The 23418-nt window shown below is 51.4% G+C and overlaps 1 protein-coding gene across 1 annotated transcript in view; it reads right to left on the minus strand.

Moving 5' to 3' along the window:
* The window catches only part of HCN4 (hyperpolarization activated cyclic nucleotide gated potassium channel 4), a 188744-nt gene extending 167069 nt beyond the window's left edge, over positions 1–21675 (minus strand). Inside the window, exon 1 of the mRNA XM_064157233.1 lies at positions 20445–21675. Coding sequence (XP_064013303.1) covers positions 20445–21148 — 704 coding nt within the window. The 5' untranslated portion in view covers positions 21149–21675. The remainder of the gene's footprint in view (positions 1–20444) is intronic.
* Between the last annotated feature and the right edge of the window lie 1743 nt (positions 21676–23418).

Consider the following 23418-nt stretch of genomic DNA (forward strand, 5'->3'; position numbering starts at 1 on the left):
CATTGTCTAGTCATAGAACCATAGAATCAAGCAGGTTGGAAGAGAGCTCCAGGCTCAGCCAGCCCAACCTAGCACCCAGCACTGTCTAGTCACAGAATCATAGAATCAAGCAGGTTGGAGGAGAGCTCCAAGCTCAGCCAGCCCAACCTAGCACCCAGCATTATCCAGTCATAGAATCATAGAATGAAGCAGGTTGGAAGAGAGCTCCAAGCTCAGCCAGCCCAGCCTAGCACCCAGCCCTATCCAATCATCTAGACCATGGCACTAAGTGCCCCAGCCAGGCTTGGCTGCAACACCTCCAGCCACAGCCACTCCACCACCTCCCTGGGCAGCCCATTCCAGTGCCAATCACTCTCTCTGCCAGGAACTTCCTCCTCACAGCCAGCCCAGACCTGCCCTGCCACAGCTTCAGCCTGGGTCCCCTTCTTCTGCTGCTGGCTGCCTGGCAGCAGAGCCCAACCCCACCTGGCTACAGCCTCCCTGCAGGCAGCTGCAGGCAGCAATGCTTAGTTTTTTTCAGAGTTCCCTCTTCTAGATTTGAGACCTCTCTAGATGACACCCACGGCATGCCATTATCCATCTCCTAGCTTCATGTCCTTCTCTGCTTATTTTATCCTTTGTTTTTGGTTCCTGGAGGCAAGTTTATTCCCTACCCTGGTTTGGGTACATAGGATGGCAGCAATGTCTCAATAAATTCCAATTGTTCCAAGAAGCAACACACCAAACACCCTCTCAAAGGCCCTCTCCTCTAAAGCACGAAGTGCACTCGTAGTTATTTACTTTCAAGGCCATTAGAGCAGGCACTGACATCAGCTTTGGCTTCAGCAGGGATGTGCTCACCCATTATGTAAAGTGCCCAGGACCTTGGGTGCTTCAGCAATGCCTGCTGACATGTTTTAATTCCTTGTGGTTCATCTAGTCCTTGTGGTTAACTAAGCTTAGCAGGAAGGCAAAAGCCAGGGTATTCCAATTCATCCCACCAGAACTACATGGGATATGACTCAGCTCAACTGGCTGGCACTCAGAGATGACATAAAGGCTGAGAAGAATCATTCAATCAGAGAATCATTTCAGTTGCAAAACACCTTTAAGATCATTGAGTCCAACCATCCACATATCACCACCGTGGCCATTAAACCATGTCCCCAGGTGCCATGGCCGCTCGCTTCTCCAACACCTCCAGGGATGGGGACTCCACCACCTTTCTGGGCAGCTTCTGCCAATCCCAGGCCATGCTTCCAGGAAAGAATTTTTTCCTAATCTCCTGGCACAATTTCAGGCCATTTCCTCTCATCCCATCACCTGATAGTAGGGAGAAGAGACCAACCCCCTCCTCATTTCAGCCTTCTCTCAGAGAGTTGTAGACAGCAGTGAGGTCTCCTCTCAGCCTTCTCTTCTCCAGACTAAACAATCCCAGGTCCCTCAGCTACTCCTCACAGACCCTTCAGCAGCTTTGCTGCCCTGGTATATAGTAGGAAGATGGTTCAGTGAGGAGGCTACCTGAAGAAGGCTCTGCAAGTCACCTGAGCCAAGACTGACAGCTCTTCCTGCTTTCACTGGGCAACAGCAGGAAGTCTTTCACTGGTGCTCAGGAAAAGCAGATAGCAGCTTAGCTGTGCTCTCAACTAGATCCAAAACCATTTCAGCTCCTTAGATATTTGAAAGACAAACTAGAAATCTCCTTTATGAAAGGCATCACTGAATCAGAAACAGCAAATCTGGGGGCAAAGAGCAGAAGATTCAGTGCTCTGCTCCCATTGCAGCAGCAGAGGGCAAGCCTCACTGAATCCTGCTTTGAAGACCCATTCCACAAACATCCAAGTGTGGGTGTCTCACCACAGGGCAACATCAGCAGGTCTCAGACAGTGCTTCTGAGCTTCAGGTGCAAGAGATACAGGCTAGAAGTAGCTCCAAGGAATCATAGAATCATAGAATCAAGCAGGTTGGAAGAGAGCTCCAAGCTCAGCCAGCCCAACCTAGCACCCAGCCCTGCCCAACCAACCACACCATGGCACTAAGTGCCCCAGCCAGGCTTGGCTGCAACACCTCCAGCCACAGCCACTCCACCACCTCCCTGGGCAGCCCATTCCAGTGCCAATCACTCTCTCTGGGAGGAACTTCCTCCTAACATCCAGCCTATACTTCCCCTGGCACACCTTGAGACTGTGTCCCCTTGTTCTATTGCTGGTTGTCTTGTGATAAGCCTCCAAAGCTGACCCCAGCACTGCCGGGGAGGAGTCTCAGCGGAGAGGAGGAGAGAAGCAGAATCTCCTCCCTGCCCCTGCTGCCCACACTGCTGGGGATCAGCCTTGGACAAGGCTAGCTCTGGGATGGCAGCACTTGGTGCTGGCTCATGTCCGGTTTTCCACCCACCAGCACCCCTAAGTCCTTCTCCTCAGGGCTTCTCTCCATCTCTTCATCCCCCAGGCAGTGTCGATCCAGAAGGTTGCCCCAGTCTAGGTGCAGGACCTTGCACTTGGCTTTGCTGAAGACAATATCCTCCCTTCTCCATTCAGCTTAACTGAGCAGTAGATCTCAGTGTCCACTTTGAGGCAGGCACAGTTTCCACTTATCTGTCCTGACTTGAAAGAGCTGCCTGAAAACTCAGCCACTAGAAGGCAAGGTCTAAAGCTTCTTCTTCATGGGTCAAGCTGAGGAAATGTGAATGACTAACGTCAAGGCATCTTGTTCAGCTCTTTCACAGCTTGTCTCTGTATATCTTATCTAAGAAGCCTAGGAAGAAATGCTGATGGCCTGCCATTACTGAGAAAATGTGTGTGTGATGATTACACTGAAGGAAGTGTTTAAGAACAGCTCAGCCTGGTGAAAATAATACCCTCCAACAGCTGCCAAGTCCCAGAGGGGTTACATCTCCTGACTCCTCAAGTCATGCATGACTTCCATACATCAGCGTGTCTGCAACAGATGCTCACGGGCAGGCATTGTCCTGCATCTCTATGGCCAAGCCAACACCTCTGTCACTCCCTGTTCACCAAGGGCTGCTCTGCCCTGTGCAGGGTGAGTTCATCTGACTGGGGAGGACTCAGCTTTAGAACTGTGTTCAGTTCTGGGCCCCCCAGTTCAGGAGGGACATTGAGATGCTTGAGCGTGTCCAGAGAAGGGCAACGAGGCTGGGGAGAGGCCTTGAGCACAGCCCTACGAGGAGAGGCTGAGGGAGCTGGGATTGGTTAGCCTGGAGAAGAGGAGGCTCAGGGGAGACCTTATTGCTGTCTGCAACTACCTGAGGGGAGGTTGTGGCCAGGAGGAGGTTGCTCTCTTCTCTCAGGTGGCCAGCACCAGAACAAGAGGACACAGCCTCAGGCTGTGCCAGGGGAAATTTAGGCTGGAGGTGAGGAGAAAGTTCTTCCCTGAGAGAGTCATTGGACACTGGAATGGGCTGCCCGGGGAGGTGGTGGAGTCGCCGTCCCTGGAGCTGTTCAAGGCAGGACTGGACGTGGCACTTGGTGCCATGGTCTGGCCTTGAGCTCTGTGCTAAAGAGTTGGACTTGATGATCTGTGAGGTCTCTTCCAACCTTGGTGATGCTGTGATACTGTGAGACTGTGATAACAATTTGACTGCTTTGGGGTTTGCTGCGTTACAATATTGCCTACAAGAAAGAGAGGACTAGAAAGGTCTCTGAGGGGTTCTAGAGTTGGAGGAAAGGTGACAAAGTAGTAGTGGTGGTCTGGACATGGAAGTCACCATCCTGTGCTGATTTTGGTGCAGATGTTTGGTGTGCTCAGCTCTGTTTTAAGCTTCTCACATCCAGCTCCCTCTTGAGGTATTGTACGAGATGCACCCCCGATGTTATGTGTTAATTTCCAAAGCAGACTCATTCACACACACACACACAACACATCCACCCACACGCAGTAATGGTTAGACAGACACAAAGCCATCCAGCAGCCAATTATTTAGGGTGGGAACAGCTTGCATTAGCTCATGGTGAAGCTTAGCCTTAATTCCACTGAGCTGGAGAGGCAGGGAGCTGTGCTTTGCTCTCCTGACTGACTGCAGATCTCAGAGCAGGGCAGATGATGTCAAGGCAAATCTTTTTTTGTCTGCAGTGCAGATTTTGCTGTGTGAATTTACTTGCAGATGAGGCTTCTGGATCCCCTGTTCAAAAGCAGGAGCCCTAGGCCATACCCACATCTGCCACTCTTAGCCTCAATTCCTGTTTGTGCTGCAAAAGAAGATTGCAACCAGCAGAGCTGTCCTTGTTTGGAAGGCTTTGGCACAGCTTTCAACCAAAATCTGTAGGTAAGAAGCGAGAGGAATTTGCCCCATTTGGGGGATGGCTCAGAAGATGATGACAGAGGAGTGCCTGTAGTGCCTAGACAGCAGAGAAGGAAACCCAGAGAATCACAGAATCATAGTATCATTGAACCATAGAATCAATCAGCTTGGAAGAGAGCTCCAAGCTCAGCCAGCCCAACCTAGCACCCAGCCCTGCCCAACCAACCACACCATGGCACTAAGTGCCCCAGCCAGGCTTGGCTTCAACACCTCCGGCCACAGCCACTCCACCACCTCCCTGGGCAGCCCATTCCAGTGCCAATCACTCTCCCTGCCAACAACTTCCTCCTCACAGCCAGCCCAGACCTGCCCTGCCACAGCTTCAGCCTGGGTCCCCTTCTTCTGCTGCTGCTGCTGGCTGCCTGGCAGCAGAGCCCAACCCCAGCTGGCTACAGCCTCCCTGCAGGCAGCTGCAGGCAGCAATCAGCTCTGCCCTGAGCCTCCTCTGCTGCAGGCTGCACCCCCCCAGCTCCCTCAGCCTCTCCTCACAGGGCTGTGCTCCAGGTCCCTCACCAGCTTCATCACCATTCTCTGGACATCTTCCAGCACCTCAACATCTCTCTTGAACTGAGTAGTCCAGAAATAGAAAGTTCTGAATCACAGAATCATAGAATCCACCAGGTTGGAAGAGACCTCCAAGCTCATCCAGTCCAACCTAGCACCCAGCCCTAGCCAGTCAACCAGACCATGGCACTAAGTGCCTCATCCAGGCTTTTCTTGAACACCTCCAGGGATGGTGACTCCACCACCTCCCCAGGCAGCCCATTCCAATGGCAAATCACTCTCTCTGAGAAGAACTTCTGAATGTAACTTCACATCAGGTCTTGCAAGGAGCAGAATCTTTCCAGTTGCAGTCAGGGTTGAACCTAGAGCCACTACCAGATCTGGAGTTCCACTTCAATATGTCTTCTACCAATATTCTAGTTCCCCACTGTGGAACAAGCAGAGTTGCTCTCTAAGCTCAGCACATCCTGTGCAGTACTTTCACCACAGCTGACCTGAGCTGAAGCTGTGCTTGCACTACAACCTAAGGCTTCCAACTGATTATCCCAAAGATTCACCAGGCAGCAAGCACTGAGAATGTTTCCAAAGCTGCCACACCCCAAAAATGACAGATCTCTTGCCTGCTCAGGCCTTTATTTGGGGAGTCCCATGGGAAAGTTCTCATTTATGGACACAAAAGGTAAAAATTCATCCTGGCTCCCTCCCCAGGCAGGCTTTTATCCTCTCTTTTCTTCAGTCTAGTTCTAAATGTGCCAGATAATACAGCACTAGATGTGGAACCATACAGGCTCTGGCTCCCTCTTAAGACAAAGGAACTAATTATTTAGTGTGTGTGATCTACTCACTTATGTTGTCCTAACAAAAGATGGATGAAAGATGTAACCAAATCTACAGCAGTACACAGAAAAGGATGACAGAATGGGTTGGGTTGGAAGGGTCCTCAGATATCACCTACTTCAACCTCTCAACTAGGAACTTGGTTCCTCAAGGCCTCATCCATCCTGGTCTTGAGTACCTCCAGCAAGGGGACATCCACAACAAATCATTCCAGAGTCTCACCACCCTCCTACTGAAGAACTTCTTCCTCAGCTCCAGTCTAATCCTGATCTCTCTCAGCTTCAAAGCATTCCCCCTTCTCCTCTCTCTAGACAGTCTCAGGAAAAGTCTCTCTGCAGCCTTCCTGTAGGATTCCTTCAGCTATTGAAAGGCAGCTTAAGGTCTCCCCAATGCCCTTTCTTCTTCAGGCTGAACAACCCCAGTTCCCTCAGCCTATCCTTCTAGCAGAGGTGCTCCAGGCCTTGGATCACAGTCTCACAGTATCATCAGGGTTGGAAGAGACCTCACAGATCATCAAGTCCAACCCTTTAGCACAGAGCTCAAGGCCAGACCATGGCACCAAGTGCCATGTCCAGTCCTGCCTTGAACAGCTCCAGGGACGGCGACTCCACCACCTCCCCGGGCAGCCCATTCCAGTGTCCAATGACTCTCTCAGGGAAGAACTTTCTCCTCATCTCCAGCCTAAATCTCCCCTAGCACAGCCTGAGGCTATGTCCTCTCCTTCTGGTGCTGGCCACCTGAGAGAAGAGAGCAACCTCCTCCTGGCCACAACCACCCCTCAGGTAGTTGCAGACATCAATAAGGTCTGCCCTGAGCCTCCTCTTCTCCAGGCTAACCAATCCCAGCTCCCTCAGCCTCTCCTCGTAGGGCTGTGCTCAAGGCCTCTCCCCAGCCTCGTTGCCCTTCTCTGGACACGCTCAAGCATCTCAATGTCCCTCCTAAACTGGGGGGCCCAGAACTGAACACAGCACTCAAGGTGTGGTCTAACCAGTGCAGAGTACAGGGGCAGAATGACCTCCCTGTTCCTGCTGACCACACCATTGCTGATGCAGGCCAGGATGCCACTGGCTCTCTTGGCCACCTGGGCACACATCCTTGTGGCCCTCCTCTGGACTTGTTCCAACGGTCCTGTGCCTGCACAAAGATATTGTTATGAATCTCCCTTTGTAGATATTGACCACATCCTTGCTGACATCTGCTCTGGCACCCTCTGATACGTTGTTTGAGAGTTCCACAGCATCTTCCATGGCCCCTGGTAGGACCATTTCTCTATTTCAAAGGTGGAGAACCAAAGTCACAGTGTCATTCTGTTCAGGATGGCTCACAGGGTTAAAACTAAATGCCTGCCCTGCCCTCCAGATTGTCCTTTCATTGCTTGCTATCCAAAGAGTACCTGAAGTTAAATGAGCATGACACAAAAGGTTTGGAGAGGCATCAAAGAGAACAGACCAGGTCCTTTCTCCTGACCTCCCCACAATGCACAGAAAACCAGGGATGGGGGAAAAATGATTCCTCTTGTTATTAATAGAAGTTTAAGTCGTGCATGCATTAGTGCTCTAAAGCAAAGGGGGAAAGATGAAGCATCAACACTTTGTGCTTAATGAAAGCAGGTTTGCTTCTGGACAAAAAGCTGCATGGAGTGGGTCATCACCTTTACTTCTAGCCTCACTTTGAGTGTTGGGAGAGCAAGTCCAAACCTTGACAGAGCTAGAGAAATGTCACCTTTGCACTGCCTTGCTGTGCCTAATGAAACTTGGGCTTCTCTGCAGCACTGGCTGAGTCGCTGCACTGGCTCAGCCCACAGCCCTCTGCTCTGCACCATCCCTTCAGCCTAGTCACAAAGGTGGGTGGAGGTGAGAGAAGACACAGAGCAGGGCTGGATAATGAGGGGCCTCCCGACGGCTGCAGATAGGCACACACAACCCCTGTGCAGATGAGATGCTGCTCTGGGTTACAGCGATGTGAGCGCCGCGATGAGTTAGCACCTTGTTCTGACATCACATGTGAAGCCGGGCTGGGAGGAAGGGACTCACGAATCTGGAGTCCTCCAGTCTCTGGAATGCTTCTCTTATCACTCCAGGGTGCTGATAACTTTGCAAGACATTTCTTTCCCACCCCTAGGCAAATCCAAAAGCACTTCACTAGGTTTTCCAACCCACCCCCCCACAACCCGAACACGAAAGGAGTGGGACTGAGCTTTGGATTGTAAGAGTGCTCAGCAGCTCTGACCAGGAGAACTGAATCCCATTGGAATTGCTGTGCATGCAGTCCCCCTGGAGCTGCGTGCGGGGATGAGGAGCTGCTCAGCATCCAGCTGCTGATTTCCTGGCTGTCACAAGAACCCCGAGCACAGCTGTCAAAACACACCGCAGGACAAGAGTTCCAGTCAGCTGGCAACCTGCAGCACCTCTCCTGCCTCTAAGCTCCTTAACGATAGATGCATAAACACAGACAACCTCTCCATCCAAAGAGGCAGAGGTTTAAATCCCTCATTAGCACATTGGGACGAGTCACCACAAATGAGATTAGCTTCTGCGCAGCGCCGGGGAAGCAGCCGTGCCCCGGTAACGTCCGAGTGGTGAGCCCTGGAGCTGACCTTGGAATTGCCCTTTGGATCCTCCTCTGCTTTGCTCTAACCGGCACTGTCTTCCCCCCACTGCATGCAGCATCTCTTCGGGAGTTAACAGCCTGGTTTTGCTCAGCCTGGTGCTGATCCTAGGCACGGGGGGACTGTATTTGATGTCAGCCACTGTGAGTGTACTGCACGGAATGAATTACTTCAATTCGTTAAGGGACTTCCCAGGTAGCAAACCATTCAACAGGGGAATAAGGGGTAGAAAAAGGTTTCTGGAACAGCACCTTGTTAGCCCAGCACACATCTGCTCCCTCTTAAGTGTTTGTGGAGTCCTGACTGCTTTGTCTGCTGACAAAACCCTGTGTTTAGTGTTGTCAGCACTGCAGAGATGCACAGAGCCAGGCTGCGTTCTTGTCTGCTTTGTGCTTCACCACAAAACCTGCTCACTTAGCAGGGACACCTGAGCAGTGCCTGCTGCTTGTCATACAGAGAGCAGCTTGGATTTGGAGACCCCAGGCTGAACCTGCAGGGCCCCTTGGTCAAGAAACCTTGTCCTGACTGAAAAGTGACTTTATCTGACAAGCTCCTAGCTAAGAAACGTCCAGAGAAGGTGGGAATGAGCCCTGCACTGCTATCAGAATGGTTCAGAATAGAGCTTAAATCAGCCTGATTCACCACAAGAACTCTGACTCCTCCACAACGCTGTGCAAGTAAATCTCATCCAGTTATAGACTGCTGGGCACCTGAAAGGTAATGATGTCACCAGCCAGGTGCTGCCTGCTTTGAAAGATGCCTCTGGGTAGTACACCTGCAGCAGCACTGCCAGCAATGCCTGCAGGACACCAAGAACAGAGAATCACAGAATCACCCAGGCTGGAAGAGAGCTCCAAGCTCAGCCAGCCCAACCTAGCACCCAGCCCTGGCCAATCATAGAATCAAAAAGGTTGGAAGAGAGCTCCAAGCTCAGCCAGCCCAACCTAGCACCCAGCCCTGCCCAACCAACCACACCATGGCACTAAGTGCCCCAGCCAGGCTTGGCTCCAACACCTCCAGCCACAGCCACTCCACCACCTCCCTGGGCAGCCCATTCCAATGCCAATCACTCTCTCTGCCAGGAACTTCCTCCTCACAGCCAGCCCAGACCTGCCCTGCCACAGCTTCAGCCTGGGTCCCCTTCTTCTGCTGCTGGCTGCCTGGCAGCAGAGCCCAACCCCAGCTGGCTACAGCCTCCCTGCAGGCAGCTGCAGGCAGCAATGAGCTCTGCCCTGAGCCTCCTCTGCTGCAGGCTGCACCCCCCCAGCTCCCTCAGCCTCTCCTCACAGGGCTGTGCTCCAGGCCCCTCCCCAGCCTTGCTGCCCTTCTCCAGACACCTTCCAGCACCTCAGCATCTCTCTGCAATGGAGGAGCCCAGAGCTGGACACAGCACTGCAGGGGTGGCCTGAGCAGTGCTGAGCACAGGGGCACAAGAACCTCCCTTGTCCTGCTGCCCACACTGCTCCTGAGCCAGCCCAGGATGCCATTGGCTCTGCTGCCCACCTGGGCACTGCTGCCTCCTCTGCAGCTCCTCTCTGCCACCACCCCCAGCTCCCTCTCTGCCTGCCTGCTCTCAGCCCCTCTGGCCCCAGCCCCTAGTGCTGCTTGGGGTTGTTGTGGCCAAAGTGCAGAACCCTCCACACAGAAATAAATCCATGCTTTGGATTCTCCCTAATATCAGGTGATAAAACAAGAGAAAATGGCCTGGAATTGTGCCAGGAGAGGGTTAGGGTAGAGATTAGGAAAAATGTCTTTGCTGCAAGAGTGGTCAGGGATTGGCACAAGCTGCCCAGGGAGGTGGTGGAGACACCATCCCTAGAGGGGTTCAATAAATGTATGGACATAGCCCTTTGGGACATGGTTTAATGGCTATGGTGGTGTCAGGTTGATGCTTGGACTCAGTGATCTTAGAGATCTCTTCCAGCTCAGACAATTCCATGGTTCTGTGATTCTATTACAAACCAGGGGAGGGAGATGAGAGCATTTGTTGAGAGAAACAGTTGGTGATTGTCTTAATTCTTCCTCCTGGCCATAAGTCAGAACCATAGAAAGGTTGGATTTAGAAGAGACCTTCAAGATTCCAACCCTTCTGCCATGGGCAGAGAGACCTCCCACTAGATCCTGCTGTTCAAGGCCCTGCCCAGCCTGGCCTTCAACACCTCCAGGGAGGGGATATCCACAACCTTCCTGGGTAACCTGTGCCAGTGTCTCCCCATCCTTCCCAGGAACAATTTCTTCCTAATCTCTAGTCTCAATCTGTCCTTTTCCAGCTCACTGCTACCATTCTAGCACTACAAGCCCCTGTGGTGACAGGAATGAAGGGAAATGGTTTTTAAGCTGCAAGAGGGAAGGCTCTTTAGCCTGGAGAAGAGAAGTCTTGGAGGAGACCTTATAGTGGCTTTCCAGTATCTGAAGGGTACCTCCAGGAAGGCTGTGGAGGGACTACTGACAAGGTCTTGGAATGACAGGACAAGGGGGAATGAGTTTAAACTGGCAGAGGGGAGATACAAACCAGATGTTAGGAAGTTCTTTCCAGAGAGGGTGGTGAGACACTGGCACAGGTTGAGGGTGGGGAGACACTGGCACAGGTTGAGGGTGGGGAGACACTGGCACAGGTTGAGGGTGGGGAGACACTGGCACAGGTTGCCCAGGGAGGTTGTGGAGCACAGAAGCACCCAATGTGATCTTTGATCACATTGGGTGCTTCTGTGCTTCACAACCTCCCTGCAGGTGCTCAATGCCAGGTTGGATGAGGCCTTGAGCTCCCTGTTCTAGTTGGAGGTGTCCCTGCCTATGGCACAGGGGGGTTGGAGCTGGCTGATCCTTGAGGTCCCTTCCAACCCAAGCCATTCTATGATTCAGTTGTGGAAAAAGACTGAGCCTTCTGCACACAGGAACAGCCTGGATCTTGTGGCAGAAACAAGCAGGGGTGAAATGCTGATCTGTCAGCAGCCACTTCAATGCAGAGTGTGGCTTTTCCCTTATGCTCATCAGTGGAAATGAAGCTTTTTTATCTGAAGTTCTCAGAGACAGAAAAGGAGTTGGCACCTTTCTTTTTGAGTGACATTCATCTGGAGGTAAATTGATTTAATAGCTTGTTAGAGTGCCAATTAGAACCAACAATAACTCAATTGACCTATAACTGCCTTGGCACCAGCACAGCTTTCAAAATAAGAGAAGGGAAGAAATCTCTGCTCTGGCAGAGATGAGAGCTCTGATAGTTAGTTTCAAGAGCAAACTGAGGGATTCATGGGCTTGCTAATGAGATGCTCATAACACATCAGAAACAAAGACAAATTTCAATGGTTTCAAGCTAAAATGACATTAGGTTATCTCCAGACAAGGATCACTCTTTTATCTGTATTATAAATGGATTTCAGTGACTCTAGAGCAGGAAAAGCTCAGTGCAACAGCCAGCACTAGCACAGTTACCTAACCAGAATAACACTCTGCTGGAAAGTTTACCTGCTTCTAACAGCACTGAGAAGTTCCAGACTGATTCTGTGGGCACAGCTTTAGAAAACACATTTTGATCTCAAGTGAAATCCACCTCACAGTAATGCAGTTGGAGATGGTGCTTCTCTAAAAATTCATCTTTTGAAAGGCTTAGCTCTGAGGATTGGGTTATTTCCAAAGGTTTAGATAATAAAAATGGGTAGAGTGTGGCTGGCTGGAAGGGCTGGGCCCAGAGAGTGGTGGTGAATGGTGCAAAGTCCAGTTGGCAGCTGGCACCGGTGCTGTGCCCCAGGGATCAATGCTGTCCTATATCTTTATTGATAATATGGACCAGGGGATTGAGTCCAACATCAGCAAGTTTGCAGATAACATCAAGCTATGAGCAGGTGTGAAGCTGCTGGAGGGTAGCAGAGCCCTGCAGAGGGACCTGGCCAGGCTGCATGGGTGGGCAGAGGCCAAGGGGATGAGACTGAACAAGGCCAAGTGCAGGGTTCTGCACTTTGGCCACAACAACCCCAAGCAGTGCTACAGGCTGGGGCCAGAGTGGCTGAGAGCAGGCAGGCAGAGAGGGAGCTGGGGGTGCTGGCAGAGAGGAGCTGCAGAGGAGGCAGCAGTGCTCCACAACCTCCCTGGGCAACCTGTGCCAGTGTCTCACCACCCTCAACCTGTGCCAGTCTCTCACCACCCTCAACCTGTGCCAGTCTCTCACCATCCTCAACCTGTGCCAGTCTCTCACCACCCTCAACCTGTGCCAGTCTCTCAACACCCTCTCTGGAAAGAACTTCCTAACATCTGGTTTGTATCTCCCCTCTGCCAGTTCAAACCCATTCCCCCTTGTCCTGTCATTCCAAGACCTTGTCAGTAGTCCCTCCACAGCCTTCCTGGAGGTCCCCTTCAGATACTGGAAGACCACTCCAAGGTCTCCTCCAAGCCTTCTCCTCTCCAGCCTGCACAGCCCCAGCTCTCCTAGCCTGTCCTCATAGCAGAGCTGCTGCAGCCCTCTGATCATTTTCATTGCCCTCCTCTGGACTCACTCCAGCAGTTCCATGTCCTTCTTGTGTTGGGAGCTCCAGAACTGCACAAAGTGTGGAGCCTCCTTCTTTGGAGACTTTCCAGCCCTGTCTGGATGTGTTTCAGTGTGACCTGAGCTAGGACCTACTCTGGGAGGGCGGTGGGAATCCAAAGATCTCCAGAGATCACTTCCAACTCCTAACATCCTGTGATCCCATGAAGGCAGATGTGTGCAGGAAAGAGATTTTCTACAGGAGCTGATTTCTTGCACAGCCTGGAAGGTTTGCAATAAAAGAGATAAGGAAGTGCAGAAAGAGATGAGATGGCAAAGGCAGATGAGTGGTGCCCTGCAGATCCTTTCTCTGCCAAAACAACTTCCTGCAGAGGTGTAAGGCAAATCGTTCAGCCCAAATCTGTAACGGGAATAACATCCTTAGGTGAGGATTAAAGGGAACACTGTGGCTGTGTTTACAGCTCTGATTGGTTTTCCTGCCATAACAACAGACAAACTAACAAACAGCAGAGGCCTGGGAAGGGGGTGGGTGGGATCAGCATGTCTGCTTCTCAGGCTGGCTGCTCACTAAACTGGGCTAAGAGATGGTCCAATTCAGAGTGTCCCACTCCTCTCAAAGCACTCATTACTCTTAGAACAGGTAGTCATTATCTCCATGTCCTTGTCTTCTGGGTCACAGCAGTGTCTGCTTCCTTACTAAGCACTCACAGAGGCAGAGCTCTGAACATAAGGTATGCTGTGTAATGCTACCTAGTCTGCAAAGCAGGTCCTCAAATTGACTGCACCGAGTTAATGGATGGTTTTGACCTTAATCTCTACGAGTCTCTGCCATCTCTGCACTGGTTGGACCTCACCTTGAGTGCTGTGTTCAGTTCTGGGTCCCCCAGTTTAGGAGGGACATTGAGATGCTTGAGCGTGTCCAGAGAAGGGCAACGAGGCTGGGGAGAGGCCTTGAGCACAGCCCTACGAGGAGAGGCTGAGGGAGCTGGGATTGGTTAGCCTGGAGAAGAGGAGGCTCAGGGCAGACCTTATTGCTGTCTGCAACTACCTGAGGGGAGGTTGTGGCCAGGAGGAGGTTGCTCTCTTCTCTCAGGTGGCCAGCACCAGAACGAGAGGACACAGCCTCAGGCTGTGCCAGGGGAGATTTAGGCTGGAGGTGAGGAGAAAGTTCTTCCCTGAGAGAGTCATTGGACACTGGAATGGGCTGCCCGGGGAGGTGGTGGAGTCGCCGTCCCTGGAGCTGTTCAAGGCAGGACTGGACGTGGCACTTGGTGCCATGGTCTGGCCTTGAGCTCTGTGCTAAAGGGTTGCACTTGATGATCTGTGAGGTCTCTTCCAACCTTGGTGATACTGTGACACTGTGATACTGTGATCCTGTGATCTCACTACGAACTCAGGATGATGGTACCAGTTTCCTAGCCAAGGTGTCAGGAAGGAAAATGAACATTTGCTTGTGTTAGAGTTGAACATTTCATTGAGTGCCAAAGAAAAGAAAAAGAAGGGCTGCAAGGAAATTAACCTGTTTATTTCAGGATAGGAGCTGAAGGAGATTAAAATAGATAGGTCATGTTGTCTTGCAAGGAGAGATGAGAAAACCTGAAACAGCTTTCCACAAAGGAAGCACCCTTGTGTGCTCTGAGTGAGGCATGGGCTTCAGTGCAGGAGAAAATGTGCTCAGGCAGGGCCTGAATGAAGCTGAAGCAGAAAATCTTCATTGTGGCACATCCTTAAATCTCAGTGCTTGCTTTAATAGTTTTTTCTATTCTTTCACTTCATTTTTTGTCTCTCAACATACATAAAAATACTCTAATATTATATGATTATAATCATAGAATACCCTGAGGTGTTTCACAATGTGAACTAGGGCATGAACCCTATGGCAGTACAGGTGGACTCATCTAGTCCCCTTGATTTGTGGTCACAAAAAGGTGTTTCTTCTCCTGCAGCCTGATTTGTGGTCCACTGAAGTCAACAGAAATCCAACTCCTGCTGTCCTGTGGGATTTGGATTATCTCTCAGATTAGTCCTGCTTGGGTGCTTTTGTTCTGCTCCAGCAGAACTGCCCTGGGAACTGGCAGGAAAGTTGTCTATAGTAAAGGCAGCAAGATCTGACCTGAGGAAAACATCTCCCCCTCCTCAGCTAGAGATGTCCTCACATTATTATGAGGCATCTGCCATCATCATGAACAAGGAAAGAAGATAGGACTGGATGACCCTGGAGGTCTCTTCCAACCTGGTCCATTCTATCCACAAGCTGCTTAGCAGAAAATCAGTGCCTGAATGTGCACTTTGTGCTTGTGACAACTGGGACAGGTTGTGCTACTGATGCAACTGTTTTCCCTGACCTTTCTCTTCAAGCAGAGGCCTCACTGACCCAGAATTTCACTTTGCTGTATATGAGGCTCACACAATGGGTAGCTTTCATACTGCTTTGCTATGAGCAGTGGGCAAGTCACAAGATCAGAGGTTGCCATTGTGGGTAGCTTCTGACTGCGGAGAGGCACAAAGTGAGGCCGGCACAAGAAGCAGTAAGAGCACTAAGAATGCTTCTGGACAGCAGGTAAAGGAAAGGGGATTATTGTCTGTGAACAGAGAGAGCAACACCCACCTCGGGGGAACTGCCAAAATCAGTGGGCAGTGTTGAGTGCTTCACAAACTGTTCACCCTGCCCACAAAGCAAGGGAAAGCTGGAATGAGAGCAGGCTCTACAGACAGAGCAGCATCCCATGAGGCAGGCTGGAATCAGCTCTTCTCAGGGGAGCAGAAAAGGTGATACATCCTCCCCACTTCTGCTCTGCCCCACTGCAATTAGTAAATCCCACTCATTCCCCACAAGAATGATGTTCAATCATAGAACCAAGCAGGTTGGAAGAGAGCTCCAAGCTCAGCCAGCCCAACCTAGCACCCAGCCCTGCCCAACCAACCAGTCCATGGCACTAAGTGCCCCAGCCAGGCTTGGCTTCAACACCTCCAGCCACAGCCACTCCACCACCTCCCTGGGCAGCCCATTCCAATGCCAATCACTCTCTCTGCCAGGAACTTCCTCCTCACAGCCAGCCCAGACCTGCCCTGCCACAGCTTCAGCCTGGGTCCCCTTCTTCTGCTGCTGGCTGCCTGGCAGCAGAGCCCAACCCCAGCTGGCTACAGCCTCCCTGCAGGCAGCTGCAGGCAGCAATCAGCTCTGCCCTGAGCCTCCTCTGCTGCAGGCTGCACCCCCCCAGCTCCCTCAGCCTCTCCTCACAGGGCTGTGCTCCAGGCCCCTCCCCAGCCTTGCTGCCCTTCTCCAAACACCATCCAGCACCTCAACAGCTCTCTGCAATGGAGGAGTCCAGAACTTGCTTAGGGATCTGGATAAGCAGAAAGGGAGAAAACAGTTTTGTTCTTCAAGAATTCCCCTACCTTCTAGATCACCCCTGAGCATCTATTTCTCTTGGTGCTACAGACAGCTCCCTGGGTTCCCAAGCAGACTGGGGGGCTCCAGCAGAGGAAGCAAATGGAAGCAAGGATCTATTTGCAGACAAGGGAGAGCAGGGAAAGGGGAAATGGTGAAACCTGAAGTTGAAACATTTTCTCTTGGTTTCAGGGAGGCAGCAGCTTCTCTTTCCTGTGAAGAAGTTAATAGATTACTGGGCAGTGAATAATGTGCACTTCCTTTTACCTCCACTGTTTGGACTATTTTGATCCTTCCGACAGTTTATCTGTTCTCAAGCCTTACTAAAAGCAGCATCCTACACTTTTTTTTCCTTCCCCTTTTGCTAGCAATTCTGGGTAGCAGCTACAAACCAATATGCTTCAGTCAGCTACAAACTAGATAGATCATTGTTGGTCCAGCATTTTTTTATTAAACCAATTGTCCTGGATCAATGCTTCCTCTGAGCAATAAATTACAATTCTATCTGCTCAGTGGAAAAAAAAAAACCACCAAACCAAAGCTTCCAAAGTCACAGATAAATCTTGATCCAGGAAATAACAATTTGGCTCTAGAGTGATGTGCTATCAACCCCTCAAGCCCCCCAGCACATATGTTTGTAGCTGGGTATAGGATTTGGTATTCTTATTTTCATTAAAAATCACTAAGACACCTTTTAAGTGCTCCCAGGATCAGTTCACTGCATTAATACTCTGGAGCACTGAGTTTGTTTTTTTTCTAAAGGTCATTTTGTGTTTTTTTTCCCCCTCACAATGGACTAAAAGCAGAAATCAAAAGAGCCTTAATCTATATTAATTTGCTTTACTCTTGGAGGGTCATAGATTTGCCACTGGAATGAGATGCTAAAATGATAATTTAATGAGACTCTGATGAAAGCCTCTGTACTGTTCTAAACCAGGAACTCCTCTCACACAGCACGAAGGAGAAGCAGCTCCATGAAGTCAGGCATTAGTGACTTCATGGAGCTGCAGCAGAACCAAGCTCCAGTAAACAGGGCTGGAGTGTTCCATTCAAAACTTCCCATCTCAAGCTGTACTGAGACAGGAGTCACGAGGTCTGGAGCTCTAGAGAACACCTGGAGGTGTACCTTACTCTCTGAAGTGAAAATGGTTTCTCCAAAGAGACAGAAAAACCCAAATCTGGGTCTAAATATCTATGACCTGGGAAGTTGTGCACCAAATGCTGCTGCACAGGCTTGGTGATGGCAAAGTGCAGGATAATGGCGACTCATCCCTCCTAGGAGATCCTAATGCTCCACAAGCTGCTCTCCTCTACAACAGGGAGCAATCAGGTATTGCACTGCATAATTTGCAAAGCAGGAAACAGAGTCCTTTGGGTCAAGGGTAGAGCTCTTGCAAAGATTTGGACCATATCTGCTCTTTGGTGCAATCTGCTGCATTTCAGAGATCAAAAAATGTTATTCATATTCATGGGAGGTTGTTTTTTTTCTAAGCTAGATGCTTTAGTGGCATTGGAAGAAGGAGAGAAGACAAAACCCAAACAGAAGTGGGAAGCTTCCACTCTTCTCCTTCAAGGCAGCTAGGTCATTTTCCATCAGAACCCATGCATTTGCTCTAAGCAGCATTCAAATTCAAGCAGACACGCTGCAAGTGACCTAGAAACAGGGGTGCACGAAGTTCCCCAGCAAATCTGTGTACTGACTGCACAGTAGTGCATCCAACTCCTCCTGCTCCCTTCAGATGCCTCCCTGAACAACCACTGGGGTGTATCACAATCAGCCCCATCAGATGTTGGTCTATCACAGGTGGGCAAAAAGCCCATATTGAGGTGCTAAGCTTCAAGCAGCAGCTTAGAAGAAAGAGAAAGCAGCAAGCCATCAGCCTAAGTGGAATGTGACACCAAGCAGAGGGTGTCTTGCACCAAGGGTGCAGATATCCAACTCATTTTGCTTTCTCTGTACACATGCCAAGTTACATTGAGGGGGGAGGGGGGAAGGGGAAAGATCCATTTATCAATACTAATGAGTCATACATGCAGTCACATATATCTGCATGCACAGCAATAGCTGAGTGGTAGCAGACTCAGTGTGATCATCTGGCTTGGGAGAGTCTAAGCTCGCCTGCATTTGTATCAGGCTAGGAGTAGCCCTTTAGCCAACCCCCCCAGACATACCAATTTACCTCATTTACTGAGCCACTAGCCCACTAGGAATCTTAAACCAACAAACTCTCAGGACTGTCTCACCTTGGGCAAGGTGGTTACCTAAGCTACTGCTACAGTCCTTAGACTGAAGTTTGCCAGTCTGGTTCTGTGGTCATAAAGATGGAAGGGACCAAATGCACGACACAGATACACAAAGGACACAAAACTGAATGCTGCTTTTGCATAGATCCAAACATTATCCAGGGACTAAACCCAAACCCAGTCCAGAAACTAAATCCAAATCCAACCCCCCTTCAAGGTGTGACACACAGAGAATATCACCTTGCTAGAACAACCCAAGAAAGCACAGGGGTTAGTTTTTAACCCCAGACTGGTGGCAAATGATAGAGAGATCTACAGCCAAGAGTAAGAACTTGGGGTTTGTTCTTTGTCAAGCTGACATTTCTCGCTGTGTTTGTGAGGTATTACTTGACCAGTCACAACTGGGAGGCAATTTTATACTCTTCCCAGTCTGGGTTTGAATAAGATTGTACTTGCAAGGACTATGTATCATGATGTAGCTCCTCGAAGCCCTCATATGCTCAGTCAGCTGTGTGCTTGGGACACTTGAATGCACTGAATTTAAATGACAGTGCAGTCTTCCAATTCACGTAGCCTTCTAATAACATTTGTTAATCCAAGCTCACATCAAGGAATCTGTTCAGTGCCAGTGCTGAAGCTTCTAAGCATGTGGACTGCTTGCTGAATCCCTAAAAGCTTGTGTCAAGAGGCCCCCATTTTTGGGCACCCAAATTCACCCTGGAGCTGCTTCCTGCAATTCCCTTGCTAAGTAGATTTTTAGGGAATAACGTGAGGTTTCTTGGAGAGCCTGAGGATGCAACAGAATCATGCAGGGTGATAGGTATGTGCTTGAACAATGTTTTTTCCTCCTGTGTGCTTCTAAATGTGAGATGTAAGGCAGTTGTAATTAAAGTTGAAGCAATAAACCTTAGCCATTGATTGCACTAAGTAATTAATTATTGATTGCGGTGCTTTACATACATATTGCAGGGGAAAATTCACCTGTGCAGTAGACAATACCTTGCTGAGATATACCCAAACACGACCCTTCTGCTACACAAGAACCCTACAGAAATTTGCTCTGGGGTTTTAGAAGTTAACTTCCTTATTAACCTTCAGGAGAATCATAGAAGCACAGAATCAACCAGGCTGGAAGAGAGCTCCAAGCTCGTCCAGTCCAACCTAGCACCCAGCCCTATCCAATCATAGAATCAACCAGGTTGGAAGAGAGCTCCAAGCTCATCCAGTCCAACCTAGCACCCAGCCCTATCCAATCATAGAATCAACCAGGTTGGAAGAGAGCTCCAAGCTCATCCAGCCCAACCTAGCACCCAGCCCTATCCAATCATAGAATCAACCAGGTTGGAAGAGAGCTCCAAGCTCATCCAGTCCAACCTATCCCCCAGCCCTATCCAATCAACTAAACCATGGCACTGCCTCGTGTTGCTGAGTGAAACAAAAGCATTACTTTCATAAAGACAGTGTTAACTATTCCCTGTCCAAATCAATTCTGCAAACAAGCTTCTACAGATGCAAAGGAAAGCCTCTTTCTCTGTAAGCCCCTGAAGGTGTTAAGCTCCTTCTTAAAGAACATTGCCACCCCCTGCACATACCAGTTCCCGACAAACGATGCTGCAGTGTGGATCCCTACAGAACATCCTTCCCTAACTCCTGGGGAAGAGAGAAAGCAGAGGACTTGGAGGTAGCAAAATGGGAACTGAAAGATGAATCAGGCAGACCATATGCTCTGAACTGGAGAGGTAGGACTAGTTAAGCATCAGATACCACGCTTCTAGGCTTGAGTTGTGCATCAGGTGGAAAGAGAAAGGCTTTCCCTTAGAAAAAGCCAAAGTAAAAGGCATTGGCTGGTTTAAAAACACCATTTACAACTAATAACAGTGTGGGGACAGCAGAATTAAGCTCAGTGAGAAATGAAACTTGCGGATCGTTTGACTGGAGTAGACCTCCTGTGTCCTCCAGCTTCCCTGACTAGGGAATTGGCAAGGAAAGTTATGCTGGGGGGGGTGTGCGCTGTGCGGGAAGGTCTGAGCTGGACACGGGAGGGAAAGGGGCAGGCCAGCTAGTTTGGAGGGGGAAATTGTACCTGAAGTCGCTGTAGGGATGGATGATCCAGAACCCGGCAGACTTAACCCTTTCCTGCTCCCTCTCCACGGCCTTCTGGCTGCCAAACATCCTCAAGGAGAATTTGTTGACCCCGGGTTGGAGCATGGCCCCGAACTGTCTCTGCATGAAACCAGTTTGGCCCAGCCTCTGCTCCTCATCTTGGGTGATCTGGTCGCACCCTCCACCTCCTTCCACTTTGATAGAGGTAGAGGAGCAAGACCTGGGGGGCTGCTGCTGGGGCTCCGGGGGCGAAGCTGGTGGAGGTGGTGCTGGCAGTCCCTGCTCCAGCTCCCCGCTGCCGAGGGGGCTCTTGTCCTCACTGGGGGAGGCCGGCTCCCCTTCGCCGCCGATCAGCCTCTTCTCCTCGGCCGCGTCGTGGAGGTGCCTGCTGGTCAGCGAGGAGAGGCTCCCTTTGAAGCGGCGGCAGTCCCCGTTGGTGCTGGTCTTGGCTCCCTTGCCGCCCGCCTCCGTCTCCAGGAGGCCGGGGTCCCCCACTCTGCCGGGGTCTACCCCGGCTGCTCGGGTGCTCCCAGCAGAGGGCGAAGGCAGCGGCTTCAGCCTGATGCTTTTCCTCCGGGTGTCCTTGTCGCTGTCTTCCTCCTCGTCCATGATCGACGCCTTGGGTCCGATCTGCTGGGGCAGACTGTAGAGCCTCTTGCGCATGGAGGGGGGCAGCTTGTCCATGGCCGATGCTAATGCCGCTGCTCAGGTAGAGGGAGAGGACCACCCCCCAGCTCCCGAGGAGAGGAATCGGCACTGCCCTCAGGCCCCTGTCCCCAGCTCAAGGGGTAGAAGGGACCAGAGACTGGCGTGTCATCTCCTTACCAGACCGTGGCATCCACAGGCTCTGCATCAAAACACAGGCTCTGCATCCAGAAGGGAAGGGAGGGGGGGGAGGAAATAAAAAGGAGGGAAGGCAAAAAAGCCTTCCCCTGCTCCTCCGTTGTCCCGATTTGGCTACTTGCTGCTTGTCTTCCCTCGGTGAGTGTCACTGCAATCCCTGCCTGCTCAGACGCCGAGCACTGGGCAAGAAGTCTAGAGGAGAGCCGCACACTTCTGGCTGGAAGGCGAGGGCGGGCGGCAGCGGCAGCGGCAGCAGCAGCAGCAGCAGCCGCCTTGCCATGTTGGCTTCCAGATGCGAATGTGCCGAGGCTGCCGGCGGGCAGGCACCATCCGGCAAAGCGGAGATCAAGCTCGGGGTGCCTCCAAACTCCTCGACCTGCCGGCCAGTAACACAATGAACTGCAACCTGCAGCGGCCACCGCTTGCTTACATCACTGTCATCACTTATTCCTCATGCAGCCGCTGCTCCTGGGAATATTCATGAAGCCATCCCATTCTATTGGGTTGCCATAGGAGCGGCTACTGCACACAGGCTCTGCCTACCTGAGCCAGCACTCGGGCTTCTTAAAAGGGCAACGCCTGGCTGCCAGGGCTGTGTGTGTGGCTGAACGGGCACCGCAACGCTGCCGCTGCCGCTGCCGGTGCCGCTGCCGGGCGCTGCAGAGCTCCGGCCGCCCAGCTAAGGGCACGGCGGCTCGGCTGCGGTTGCCGCTGCGAGGCGTGATGCCGGCCTCCGGCTTCAGACCTTACCGGCCACTTCAAAATAGCAGCATCCTAACCGTTCGACAAGAGCGAGGAGATGCCCTCTTCCCTCGGGTGCTGGAGTGAGCGCAGGTTTGCTTGAGGAGGCGCAGCGGGCTCGGGGTGGGGGGAGGAAGGGGCGAGCCCAAACCTGAAGGGAAAGCAGCAGCAGTTCACCTTGAAAACCTCCTCTGCATGCAAAGCAGGGGCTCGGGGAGTGCCTGGCTTTTCCGGCAGGAGTTTGCCTGCTGGGAAACACCCCCTGGTTTGTGCCTGTCTGTAAGCTCTCGAAGGTGGGGAAGGTTTATTTCCTGCCTTTCCTGCCCCTCAGACACCCAAACCGTTACTATTTCTCACCTGCGGAGCTGGAGATGTAGAAGCCACTCGGAAAAAAAAACAACAATAAACCCCAAACCCAACCCCAAACCGAAACAAACCCTAAAAAAACCACAAACCAAATCAAAGCCAGCTGCATCTCCGAGAGCTCCCCCACTGGCCTGCGGGAGGCTGGACTGGGATGGCAAGCAAGGAGCATGTGGAATGCGTGGGCTCTCCCTGCGACATGGGGAAAGCCACTTCCCGGTGGGCACCTGAGTCAGCACTTTCTGCCGCTTTACCCTCGGTGTCTCCCGGGGAGGCTGCTCCCGGCAGATCTGGATGGGAATCCTGCTGCCTGCAACGCAGCTCGTGTAACAGAGGTCAAGGGAGTGGGGGGAAAAGCAGGCATTTCCCTACCTTTTTGTTCTTATTTTGGGTTGGAGGAAAGGAGGAGAGGTGGCAAGCAGTCCTGCCCTGTGCTCCTTGGGGAATGCCTGCTTATTCTCCCATCTCCTAAAGGCTGGCACACTGGCTCAAATGATTTCCTAGCATCAAGCCTTTGTAAAGCAGTGGAGTCAGACTAAGACTGTGTAGCCAGAGAGACCAGCTGTGGGGTGGGGTGGGTTTTTTTGCATGGAACTCGACAGAATTGCAGAACGTTTGTTGGTGCACAGGTCTAAAATCATACCTCCTAGGAGAAGGAAAAGATGGGAGCTGTGCAGGCAGGCAGGCAGGCAGGCAGGCAGGCTGCACGCAGGCAGCAAGCAGTGCCCACTGCGAGCAGGGAGGAAATCCTCACCCGACCTCTGTGCTTCTGCTTCCATAAGCAAATATTCACCTCTTCCCCTCCAGCAGTCACCTGCCACTCGCCTAAGGGAGCTCTGCCATTTAAAGCAGCAGGATGTTACCTAAGGAAATGCAGGCATCAGCAGTGCCTTCACCAGAGACACAGCACATGCTTCCTCAGCTTTGTTTGCCTGCTCTCACCCTCTCTCTGGAATCCTTTCTCTGAAGCATTCACCTGTTCCTCTCCTCCTCCCACCTCTTGCCAC

The sequence above is a fragment of the Pogoniulus pusillus genome, chromosome 17, assembly GCF_015220805.1.
Source record: "Pogoniulus pusillus isolate bPogPus1 chromosome 17, bPogPus1.pri, whole genome shotgun sequence".
Classification (NCBI taxonomy): Eukaryota; Metazoa; Chordata; class Aves; order Piciformes; family Lybiidae; genus Pogoniulus; species Pogoniulus pusillus.